The following is a 13,273-nucleotide window of genomic DNA, read 5'->3' as shown; positions in this document are numbered from 1 at the left end:
AACAACATTTCAGGTGGGTTGTAACCTTTTTTGGAGACGAGATATAAACATATTTCACAAAGAATTCAGTCTAAAACTTGTGCTTATTGTAAACAAGCACATGTAATATAATGTCATCTGAAAGAGCAAGATGTGACCAATGTGGTGACTCATTTTATACCACAATCTTTGTGACCCCTCCCCCTCCCCGGCAGTAAAGTTGTTCTAGCCATTCAAAAAATGTGTCACAGTGTGCTCAGTACATCCCCAAGTGGCAAATTCTCTGCTATTTTGCCCATTTACAAAACATTTAATATCCAAAGGCTTTCATGAATGAATGAGAATGAATGAATGAATGAGGGAGATGTGATATTACACCAGCTCAGATATTTATATAATTTGAAAAAATAAAAAAAATCAATAATTGAAATAAGATATATATATATATATATCACCATTAATAAACAGTGTAATATTTGACCTGGTTTCTGGATAAATATCTTTTGGCAAGTCTCAAGGTCTAATAGACCCAAGTCTGATATACCACTCAATAAACCAATTTCATATTCCGCCTCTTTAGGTCAATAAAGTCATGGTATCAAAACAATGATACATTAAGTGAAAAATGCTTTAATATGCTCAATGAAATATCTGACTACATGTATTGAACTTGTTCAATCATTAAATTTCTCTAAAGCATCATTATTTCAGTGAACCAAAACTCAATGAAACTTTCGAGCAATAAACATCCATCTTGCTTCTCTATTTTCTGGGCACCATTTCTTAAAAATGTGTTGAAAATTGTTTTCTTCACAGCTGTATATTTATATAAATGTATACATATGTATAAAAACAAATGTATAAACATTGAATTCAGAATTAGAAAAATGAAATATTAATATCTTGCTACCCAATTGAGGGTAATGTGAAACTTCATGAAAAAGAGAAATTTTACATATACATGAATACCTCTTCTCTCTCTTATACATTTTCAAGAATATAACTTTTAAAGAATTCCTGATGTTACATTCTACAAGTTCATGGTATGTAAGTGAGCAGTGGCAAGATTATTACACAAGTTTGTTCGTTGAATGTTACACCTAAACATTACTCTGCAATATTACATATGAAACACAAATGAAAATTCAAATTCAAAGGATTGCTGTCTCAAAGGCAATTACATCTGATGCTAAAGCATACATTGCAGCATTCAAGAGGTATTTCAAATAAAAAAAATACTGGTAATAGTATTACAAAAATTGCATACCTGGGAGCTTTTCATCAACATTTTTCATTTGACAAGTTATCAGATCTGACAACTTTCTTTGATTTTGATTGGCTGAGAAGCAATGTTACTGTAGTAACTGTCGGATGAGACCGGACTTGTCGAAAAAACATCTGACAAGTCCTTTCATGAAGTTCACAGTGCGTACTTTGTATAAGATCAATAAAAAAAAAACATATGAGGTGCCAATTATATTCTATGGCAAATTATTCATCAATATTTACTCACTAATTACGATGTACAAAGTACAAACTTACTGTATTAACAAAAGAATCAACAAAAGTTGATTTTTTGCTTCAAGTTTTTTCTGTTCAGTACTGGACAATACATGCATATATGACAATGTATCCGAATATCATGTTTGTCAACTTGTTTGTATTGTTTTTGTATTTCATGGTTAAACAATAAAATTGAATTGAATCATTTTGGCTTAGGTGATAAAGCAGCAGTCATAGATAAATGGTAAAAATTTAATTAGTTAGCATGGCATCGGTCATTAAAAAGCTCTTTACCCAACAGTTAATTCATATTGATTAACAGAGCTGTTCAACTTAAAATCTGTCAATGATATCATTTTTATAAATTTTTTCATAACATTTTCAGTTCAGATAAGTTCAAAAATTTATTTATATTTCTCAATTTACTAAACAATATATACACAAATGACAAATTAATCATGAAAAGGAAAATAACCCCCCAAAATATTATACCAATTTTAATGTATCATAGAGTAGTTCCAAGTAAAAGAAATCATTTGAATATTTTGTATAAAACCTGCTACTAAGATCCTCCAAGGAGGGTGTTTCATACACCTATTCATAAAGTGAGGCAGGACTCTATGAACAAGTTTACATATGACTGCAATATATGCTCACGTCAGTGTAGATTCCCAAGTTGATTGCAGTTCCAATAAATACCTTCTTTTATAGCCTAAGGTATAAATATGTATACATACGACTCAATTATTTTTTTAAATCAAACTTCCTTCTTATAGTGGTTCTCCATGTGGAATATAAAGCATATGATCAACTCTTGATTTCAAGTTAAGAGGCAAACTATCACTTCCTCAGAAAGATGGATATAGCTATCTTTCCCCATCTAGCTTGCCTCGTAAGTGATAGTTTGCCCATCACCTTCACCAACAGTGATTATTTGCTTATTATTCTATTTTCTTTGTTATTTTCTTTATCACAGGTAAACTTTCCCATCATCTTAGAACTATACAAGCAAAAGGGTCTCTGTATTACCCCTATGGAAGGAGAATTGAAAAGGTCCAAAACCCCCTCCTCTTTAAGAAGTTGCCATTAAAGCCTCTTAGAGTCTCTAGAGAAATACTTACAAAATGGTTATCAATCCCTGAAATAGAAAAATAATACACAATTATATCAATATTTCATAGTAATTATGTTTCAGAATTATAAATACTCATTTAACTTGAATACAAATAAACACTGGTTTATTACACAAACTGGATTTGTAACCACCTTATTAATTTACATAATTTTGCTATGAAGGGACCTTAATTCTATCTAAGCTAGTTATCATGTAATATCATACAATGACAAATCACACGATAGACAAATGGGATAGCACATTCATACATCTGAATAGATGGGAGCACTGGCATAAATTCAAGCAAACATCAAATATTTACGCCTATGGATGGGTGGGATTTGTAAACATGCATGATAACCAAGATGTATCTTTGTTTTGTGCTAGTTGAGCAGCATGGTTTGTAGACCTTTAACCCTCTATCTGACCTCATTCATATCCCTGCAGAAGTTCCTGTGCTTCTTGTCGTACTTTCTTCGAACCTCTATCCGATCTCATTCATACTTCTGAAGAAGTTCCTTCGCTTCTTGTCGTACTTCGTGTTCCTGCAGACAGATACAGAAAAAATATAATATAATAAAGAATGACTACAGGGGCCTGTTGCATAAAAGAAAAACAATGGCATTTTTTTGGCCGGAGTGTTTTAATGTATAAGTGTCAATGGCATTATTTTTGTTTGCCAAATTTTTTTATGGCAAAAGTTTTATGGAACAGGCCCCAGGAGCCAAAGGAAAATTGCTAACTCTTTAAGTGTTTTTTTTTCTTCAAAGTAAAACATTTGCAATGAAATTTGACTGTACCACTCTTATACAAAGCAATGTATCTGTGACGTAAATTAACAATGATAGTATTCATACTTATATATTCTTTGAAGTCACAAGAATACTTACAAAGGTAAAACAGATGGTAGGATGGTCCAAAAACATAATGCCTCAAGCAATAACCTAGGCATAAAGGGGGATGGTACACTCTATGCATCTAAATACACCTTAGTATTGATGTTCCCTTCTATGTTTCGTGAGATATTTACCTACTCCTTATCAGATATTAGAAATTGAAATAGGATATAGGTCATATGAAATATTATTCTACACTGTATTTCTTCCTCATCTCAAGTGAATAATTTGGATGACACAGCAAATCATTTGCACAGGAATATTTCAATATACAGGATCGTAAGACTGCTACACCATCTTGTACACACCTCAAAACTCTTGCCAGGATCGGAAATGGCCTTGCGCAAGAATTCCACTGCAACGTCAGTTTGTCCTTTGGCAATGTAACACTGTTAATGAATGTTGAAAATGATGCATCAGACACCTTACCAATTATATCCCTATCATCTTTTTTTTACTTTTAACAGGAATTTCACTTGGTGTCTTTCCAGCAGCTCTCCTGACATTCCCAATTGTCTTGTGTATGGGGAGGATTAGATGTGGTAAGACACAATCCAAAATATTGAGATTCTCGCTGAAAGTGCGGCTCAAGGCATTTGTTAAGAAGCCTCAAGTGGATTATCTACCCATTTGAAAAAAGAATGTTCAAAGAAAACTTTAAAAGAATTATGCATTTGATTGGGACACCCTTCCCTCCTCCTTTTCATTTCATGTCTATCAAAAATGCAATCAGCTATGAGCTTCAGTCTACGAATCCCATATTTTAATTCAACCTGAATTAACATATCACTTACATGCACACAAAAAAATAAATATCTCAAATATTCAAATCAATTTTGCAAATGTAAGCTCAATAATGCATATTCAATCAGCTGTGACATTTAATATACAAATTTCATAAATGAATATGACCATTCTCAATCCATGTTAGGTTATAAAACTTATTTCATATCAAGTACAGGCCCTGAATAAGGCTCAAAGTCATGAAATAAAAAAACATCTTAAAAAGGGTAGAGTTTAGTGTGTGGCTTGATATAATTTAGAGAAAAAATATTTCTCCACTTCTTTGAAAATTTCTGAGGGATTGAAATCACACTACTTTTGATGCAAGGAATATGTTAAGCTTTGTCATTTTTTTAAATTAACTTTAATACCACGGTCACATTTGCTCTACGGCGAGTCGAAATTCGGCCCTCGTAGAGCAAATGTGACCGAGGTATAATGCAGAGTTACGAGTTGGGGATAGTAAATATTGAATAAGCTCCATTCATAAAAATATGTGAACAGGTGCATATTCATGTATTGATTTTATCACAATGTTGAATGAATATCATACTCACTTTTGCTGAATAGAATGGATTGAGATTGGAAAAACTGGGTTGAAGTTCCTCTGCCTTTTCAAACCAAGCGAGGGCGTCATCTAGACTGAGACTTTGAGACAGACCATACATCATAACAGCAGCCTTTCGTTGCATCCACCCTAAATTGGCAATCTAAAGGGGGGGGGGGGGTTCACAAAGAAAAACAAGTCAGTGATTTTATGATTATTACTATCATACACAATACATTATTTTCACATAAGCAATTTCATTCACATAAAAAATTGTATCATCATGAACTAATTGACATTATTTCATGAAGAGATTGATTTTACTCCAAAAATTTAAGCTTCAGCTTAATCTATTAAGACTGAAAAATCAATCTTAGGCATAAGTAGGTCTTGTTTTATAAACATTGACATAGAATTATTTGCGTTAAGTGTCCTCCAAGTTTACTGACTACTGAACATATAACATGACAAAGCTGACTTAATAAGCTAAACAAATTGATTGTATTTCAGTTTATATTGATAAACTACTTTAGGGACAGAAGTTGAATTATTGAATAATTTCATTCAACAACCACAAAATCAATATTAATACAAAAGAATGCTTATAAGGTTACCTATACTTAATTCAGCCATTCTAAATTTGATGTTTTAAGTATGCTAAACTAAATTATGAATGATAGATTAACTGGTCGAACCAAGTCAATTAACCCTCAGGGTCAATACTCTGATATGTAAGAATGGACATATCACATACATTCTACAAGTAAATGCAAGTAAATTTGAGTGATAATGGACTGATTTGATCAAATTGAGACAACCTGAAATATTCAGACTTCAAAGACCGATCTACTGGTCAAATTCAGAATGCTTACACTAAAAAGGAACCTGCCATATAGATGATTGAGGTAGGGCTCTTCCGGTCTTAACTCCAATGCTCTCTCTATATGTTGCTGATAAAAAAAAATAATTAAAAAATGAGACAGAATTAATCAATACCGGTACCTTGTTCATATATTAAAGGCCTAATCTACCTTGACAAGATGAAAAGAAAATAGAGAAAATTAGACAAACATTGCATTTTTATCAAATTCAAATGTAAAACAAGAAAGCTTTGCACAATGAAACAAAATGGCTGAATGCACTCCCTGTCGGTATGCAAATGAGGAAGACATTCATTATTTCTTTTGTACTTTATCATCAATTATTTCAATTTCAGCGATTTGAGGATACAAAGGATGAAGACCAAATATTGATAAATCATAATACATTTATTTGACATTTGATAATAATAATAGGCATTTATATAGTGCCATCTATCTAGAAATATTCTATACCGAGGCGGGTTGTTATTATTACTATTACCCCGGCTTTAGCTCGAGCTGCCTTTCAGCACTCATGCATTCAAGAAATTAATCCTGCCGGGTACCCATTCACCTCACCTGGGTCGAGTGCAGCACAATGTGGATAAATTTCTTGCTGAAGGAAATTACGCCATGGCTGGGATTCGAACCCACGACCCTCTGTTTCAAAGTCAGAAGACTTATCCACTGAGCCACAACGCTCCACACATTTCCATGGGGAATCACACCAAAGTCTTATATTAATGAAGGAATGATTTTAAATATGTCACATTTCATATAATGAAATATGAAACAAATAGTGAGTATGACAATGATTGGTTTCCTCAACACCATACTTCCCAACACATTCATTATCACTTTACTTGTACACATACCACAAAATGTTATTATTTCACAAATAATTTTGATGACATACAACATTCAGATTGTCAATTATTAAGGTTACCACAATTCAACCTTAGGCTTGGTGATTTTGTATTCTGGAGCAACAAGCTGTATTTTTTCTTTGTCTGAGTATGATCAAAGCTTGATCAACACCTGAATTAATCTGATCATGCAATCGAAAGACAGATTTTTGTTCTATTCAACTTGATTCTTTTGTGCAACCACTGGTCTGAGCTTCATTGTTCAGTAATGGTCAGGAATGTATCTTTATATAGTCAACAATGTATCTTTATACCATCAACAGTGTACATTACACAGTCAACAGTGTACTTTTGACAGCAAAGGAATGTTTAACATTTTCCATCAGCTACTGTTACTACATGTTCCTCAATTAGCAACAACCACACCAGATTAAAGCATGAGAGAAACCCCATTTGATAAGCATACTTCACTTCACTGCATCCACTTAGAGTGGACATTACAAAGTCATCTCCTTGTCAGTTGTCACCCTTATTCTCTCTTAACTCAGCAAGAAGCTTGTCAACATTTGTGGATTATTACACATTGGATTTTCATCATCATGAGAACAAGCTTTTTAGTTGAATCTTTGATTAACATCTCTGAATTATCATTGCTTGTGTTATCTATTGAGAGCTGCGCAATATCATTATGGAGAATGCTTCACTCACTGTCATCGCAACGCACTACATGTATGTCAAGGCCTCTCGTGTGCAGACGTCATTGCAGCATGACCTCCATACTCTTCATTTGTATCATACATGTATTTCGCACTGCTGTTGTTAACAGACATCATGCCATCAGGCCTGAGATATGATTTGAATATGTGAATTGATATTATCAGAATTCTTTTACATTGGGAGAATCTATCAACTATTCCCGCAGCAAGTACTCAAAAGCTGGTGAGTTCATTTATATTTGTCTACAATCTTATATTGTCACTGTTTATAATTGATATATTAACGCTAACCTTACAAAAACATTCTTATCATTGATTGGTCAAAACTACATCATGTGACAGCACACCCTGAGTGATTGCATAGTATTTATGACTATCAGAACACCTACCTTGTACTCATTGCCAAGTGAAGCTGCTTCTGAGAAAGACACCCAATCTGTTATAATACCCTGAGTGATTGCATAGTATTTATGACTATCCGAACTCTCATCATTCAGATCTATTGCACGCTTAGCATGCTCCCTTCCTGCAATGAAAATATAATCATTAAGTCAAACCTACTTTAACAGTCACTAAACATACAATTATTGTGGTAATGATGAAAAATGACCATGACACAGAGCTACCAACCAAAACTGTGAAAAATAAGAAACAGAAAATAGATTCCCATTTTTATTTAAAGACGCAAAACATGAAATTTTAGCAACTTTTGGTGAAGTTTTCTTTTTTAGTGTTTACATATTCTGAAAAATGAACATAATGACTCAAGCCAGGTGATTTTTTTTTCTTGATTTCTTTTCATCTCATTTTCAAGCCTAATATCCCATTTTCTTAAAATTATGTCATTCTTACAAGTTTCAAAACTCCTATTTCTGGGGGGAAATAAAATTTAATGTCACTTTCCACTTAAAATCCTACTTAATAGGATGAAAATCCTACTGATTGGCAACTCTGATTACATTGAATTGCAAAGTTTATTTCTGATAGAGATTTTGATGATTACTTACTAAAGGTTAGAAAGTATAGCGACAAGAATTGATGTTGATATCTCATAATGCCTTGATGTAATAAAGCACACCATAACTATTAACGGCTGGATCAATTAAAAAGGTTCAGATACGATTGGTTCGATGACATCAAATATCATTCTCTTTTCACCATCATTATGCTATATCAGAAAAACCATCTACAATGAAGGCCTAATGAAGCCTGCAGCCTCGCAAGTGAATGCATATTGTACCGAAACAGGTAATTTCATGACTGTCGAACAAAGAACATTATCTTAATTACAGACTGGATATTTATTCATTTAATGATGAAAAAAGCAAGCATGCCAATCATTTTACAATAATTTTCCTTCTGGATTTTTTTCTTTACATAATTTTACTCAATTTCTTACCTTCAAAAACAAGTCTCTTGCGCTCCTCATCATTACCTTCAATTCTACAAACCTCAGAGACTAAGACCTTAGCCCTTGTTAACCGCCATAAGAATTCTGACTCTGACGAATACTAAAGGGGGATAGAAACATGGACGTTGCTCAATACATTACATTTCTTCTTTTTTTTTCAGATTCACTTCTAAGAAAAAACATTGGATACATTTACATAGATAGTACAGATCTCCAAAGTTTATCTCTGATGGTTTAGGTGATGTAATTTTCTATTTGACAATCGTTTTCAAATTTTAAGAAATTTAAAAACTCATCAAATTCAAAGATACTTTTTTTATTGTACAAAATGTCAAATAAATTATTGATAATTTTCAACAAGTAAAAGAAAACTTATTGATTACCGGTAAACAAGCGTGGATTTTTGGCAAGAGTTCCATCCCCCATTAAAATTTTAAAAATATATGGAGCCAGATTTTCAAGTATCATCAAAATCAATATTCAATTTCTAATACTTTGTAATACTTTGTAATTTTTCTAGTACTTTGTACAATAAAGGGGGCTGAAGTAGGGGCATACCTGAGACTCTTTAGCTAGCATTCTCCGAAGGGCTTCCTGGTGATCAGATTGGGAACCATCAAAGAGTTTGTCAATTTCCACCAAGAATTCTTTCAGTTCCTCTGAAGATGTTGCTATGCTCTGAAACCTCTGTTCAGGGGCATCTTTGTAAAGGAGTGGATACTCGGGGGTAGTGAATCTGTAAGAATATGATAACAGGGGGATAATTTTCATTTCATTTTTTTTCAGCATGTATTCAGGGCTGAACTTGATCAAAGCTAGTCTGCAGGCACAGACCCTTTGCTTTCACAATTTGCAAAGTGCATAATGCATATTAATGCAGAGTCTGAAGTAGTGAGACTAGATTCACTGTACTATGGCTGGCTCAAACAGAGAGTTTGGAGTCTAGTCTTAACTCTAGACATGGTTTTAATTAAAGTGTCAAATTCGAGTCTGTACTTGCAGACTAACGCAAGGCCATTGGATGCCATGTATGGCAGTGGATAACCTGTTGATTGGCTTTGATGCCCCTCTTTATATTGACCTTATTGATTTCTTGTGCCCTTTCTCACGTGCTGCAATTTAGAAATGTGTCTAAAAGAAAAATGGCATTGCTCTACAATAATTGAAACTGAAGACCAGATTAATTTGTCATTTGTTGATTTTTCCTTATGATATTCAAATTTGAAATTTATCTGAAATAGGTTTAAGGTGAGTGTACAGATGGCTGGTAGTGCATGTCTTTTGTTTTTCTAACATGAATAGCTACATGAATGAGATTTATCAAAAACATTCATCTTCATTTGAAAAAATAAAGTTTTATGGTTAGTTTTGGTCAGGCAAGTAATAAGACAAACCTACAGGTTATGTCTACAACTAATACAGCTGCATGTACTCTGGAAAAGGATAAAAAGAGAATTGTCATCTGTTATAATGAACATTGCATACCAATTCATTCATATCAATAATCACTGCACTCATCAACATCATCATCATATTATCATTGCTCATGATCTATCACCTTTGGTTGCCCTAGATCTTGTCTTAATTCATGACACATGTATAGTGAGTGCTTGTATTACCGACCGGCCTTGTATTACCGAACGCGCGCATTCATACGCATCAGAAAATAATTTCATACGCTCAAAATTTTGCAACATCCTTCCAAAGATAACTTAAATAGAAAGATGATGAAAAATGGTCAAAACACATTTTCAAAGTCTTAATATTCTAAAAATAATAAAATATGGTCAAAATAGCTCATCAGTGATTTTGTTGTTTTCTCAACTTTTCCCATAGAAAACACACGTTCGGTAATACGATACCTTTTTCAAGTGACCAAAATTTTTCACATGCGAAGAGGGGTCCGATTGGAAGCTAATATCGTAAAAAGGAAAAACGATTTCGGCAAAATTTTTACATATTTATATTTTTAGGTAATTGTGTATTTATGGTGAAAGTTTGGTGAATTTTATGAGAATAATGTGTTTGATATGATTGAATTCATGAAGTGTTCGGTAATACGATCCACTACCATACATAATGGTAATGTACTTGCTGGAAATGCCTCCAGAAATTATGCCTTGCAATTCCTCTCTTCAAGAACTCAAGGACCTCAAGATCTTGAACCTTGTTAAAAGTAGGGGAGCCAGGGAAAATGTTTGACATATAATTCTCACTATATTCTTATTAAATTAAAAGTTTGCAATTATTTTGCTTTATAAATCTGGAGATCTTTCGGAAATAACATTCAAATTATAAACTGATGGGTGGCGTTTATTTAGAGTAAGAACCAAGTACCAACTAGCACTTTTGTCTTGATATCTCAATTTAACCAGTAATTGATAACAATATTAAACATCGACCCATTTCCCCAATAATTACTACCTAGTACATCTACCAGGTTCAACTCAGATCTAATAAATCTAATGTTGATCTGACTTGTATAGTGAGTGATTGTATTACCAACCGGCCTCGTATTACTGAACGTGCACATAATACGTGTCAGTAATAATTTCATACGCTCAAAAGTTTTTCAACATCCTTCCAAAGGGAACTTGATTAGAAAAATTGTCAAAAACACGTTTAAAAAGTCTTCATATTCACAAAATAATACATTATGGTAAATAGCTCATCAGTGATTTTGTTTTCTCAACTTTACCCATAGAAAACACACGTTCGGTGATGATATCATACCATTTTCAAGTGACCAAAATATTTCACATGCGAAGTTTGAGGGTCTGATTGGAAGTACCTCGAGCGAAGTTCATGCAGGCTCCACTCCACTTCACTACCGCTACACTACGCTCCACCTACCCGAACTTCGAGACCATGAACTCTATCTGATATTCCGAGTGACAAAGGTGGGATTTTATGGGGGGAAAATATAAAATTCATGCAACATCACGATCTTTAAATACAAGTACATGTAAAACTAATATTGTTACTTTACACAAAGTTTCACTTCTTTTCCATGCTTCTATCAGTCTCAAAATTGGTGATTTAGAGCCAACATGAAGTTCCTCACACGTATAAATAATTCGCTGCCAATTTCAAAACATCGCATGCGGATGCGATATGCGCGAGGTACAGGGTCCGGTCCGAGCTTGGACCCTCGCACATGCGATGTTTTGAAATCGGCAGCAAATTATTTATACGTGTGAGGAACTTCACGTTGGCTCTAAATCACCAATTTTGAGACTGATAGAAGCATGGAAAAGAAGTGAAACTTTGTGTAAAGTAACAATATTAGTTTTACTTGTTTTTAAAGATTGTGATGTTGCATGAATTTTATATTTTCCCCCCATAAAATCCCACCTTTGTCACTCGGAATATCAGATCGAGTTCACGGTCTCGAAGTTCGGGTAGGTGGAGCATAGTGTAGCGGTAGTGAAGTGGAGTGACACCTGCACGAACTTCGCTTGAGGTAGATTGGAAGCTGATAATATCATGAAAAAGAAAAATGATTTCAGCAAAAATTTTACATGTTTATATTTTGTAAGTTACTAAGTATTTGAGTGTTTATGGTGAAAGTTTGGTGAAGTTTATGAGAATATTGTTTTGAATTCATGAAAAGTGTTCGGGAATATGATCCACTATAGTATAGAGCTGCGTAGACCAAAAGCTTCGGTCTCTGTTATGTTGGTTGTTCAGCTGAACTCCGTTAAAAAAAAAGTTAAAAAACTCCTCGAAACAGACGGCTGCCAGCTGTCTAAGAGCTGCGCTGACTCGTGACTGTAATAAATCATCATGGAAATAAAATGTTATTCACCCCTCGTAAGCTTCTTCAAAGTCAAGATCTTCATCTTCATCACTTGTGCTAGGGTGCAATGATATTATCTCTGATCCAACTCTCTTCATACCACCACCCCGACTTCGAGGCCGAGTGTCTCCAGGTGTTCTTGGTCGTCCTCCTCGTCTACGAACTTCACCATCCGTCTCGTCGGAGGACGCTCGGAGAGCTGCCCGGAGCTCCCTGCACTCCCGTTGGAGTTCCTTGGTAGCTTCTGCGAGCCGTTGCACATCACTTGCCCAAATATTGTTTACTAAGTGAGTGACGACAATCGTTCCACTTGCTCCTATAAGAAGACCGAGTCCAAATTCCTTCCAAGTCATTAGATTTTTCAACATCTTTATATTAAAATGCACGAGAGAAATGTAATGCAAAAAAGGAGAAAATTAATGATTTCCCGTACATTCAGCAGCGCAGCAGGTCACAGTTCATATTTTCCGGTAGGCACTTATGATCCAAGTTTGAAAGGAGACTCGTAAAATGACGTCAGTCTCGCCGATGAATATTCATTAGTTATCAAGGTCTCATTCGATTTGAAGAGACTATGATTCACCGGCTAAGACTTGGAAAATGTAAATTGAATTATTATCAGTATAAATGTAATCAACATGAAAATGGTCTATGTTCACATTGTCAGGTTCCTGAGACAATAGAACATTTTTTACTACATTGTAATAAATATGAAAGAGAAAGAAGAACTATGCAAAGAAGCCTGAAATTAAATACGCCAATATCAGACCTAGCAACATTATTGGGAAGAAATGCAGAT

At 34.1% G+C, this 13,273-nt stretch overlaps 1 protein-coding gene across 1 annotated transcript; it reads right to left on the bottom strand.

Moving 5' to 3' along the window:
* Positions 1-590: 590 nt before the first annotated feature.
* Positions 591-12,961, bottom strand: LOC129265724 (regulator of microtubule dynamics protein 1-like). The gene is made up of 8 exons (XM_064102722.1): positions 12,484-12,961; positions 9,234-9,411; positions 8,664-8,775; positions 7,654-7,790; positions 5,695-5,772; positions 4,833-4,985; positions 3,801-3,881; positions 591-3,141 (listed from the first exon to the last, which is right to left on the bottom strand). Exons 1-8 carry the CDS (start codon positions 12,840-12,842, stop codon positions 3,091-3,093), a joined length of 1,149 nt encoding a protein of 382 aa, XP_063958792.1. The 5' UTR covers positions 12,843-12,961; the 3' UTR covers positions 591-3,090.
* Between the last annotated feature and the right edge of the window lie 312 nt (positions 12,962-13,273).

The sequence above is a fragment of the Lytechinus pictus genome, chromosome 7 (genome assembly GCF_037042905.1).
Source record: "Lytechinus pictus isolate F3 Inbred chromosome 7, Lp3.0, whole genome shotgun sequence".
Classification (NCBI taxonomy): domain Eukaryota; kingdom Metazoa; phylum Echinodermata; class Echinoidea; order Temnopleuroida; family Toxopneustidae; genus Lytechinus; species Lytechinus pictus.
Note: the sequence above shows the minus strand (reverse complement) of the source record. Positions and strands in the feature narration are given on the sequence as shown.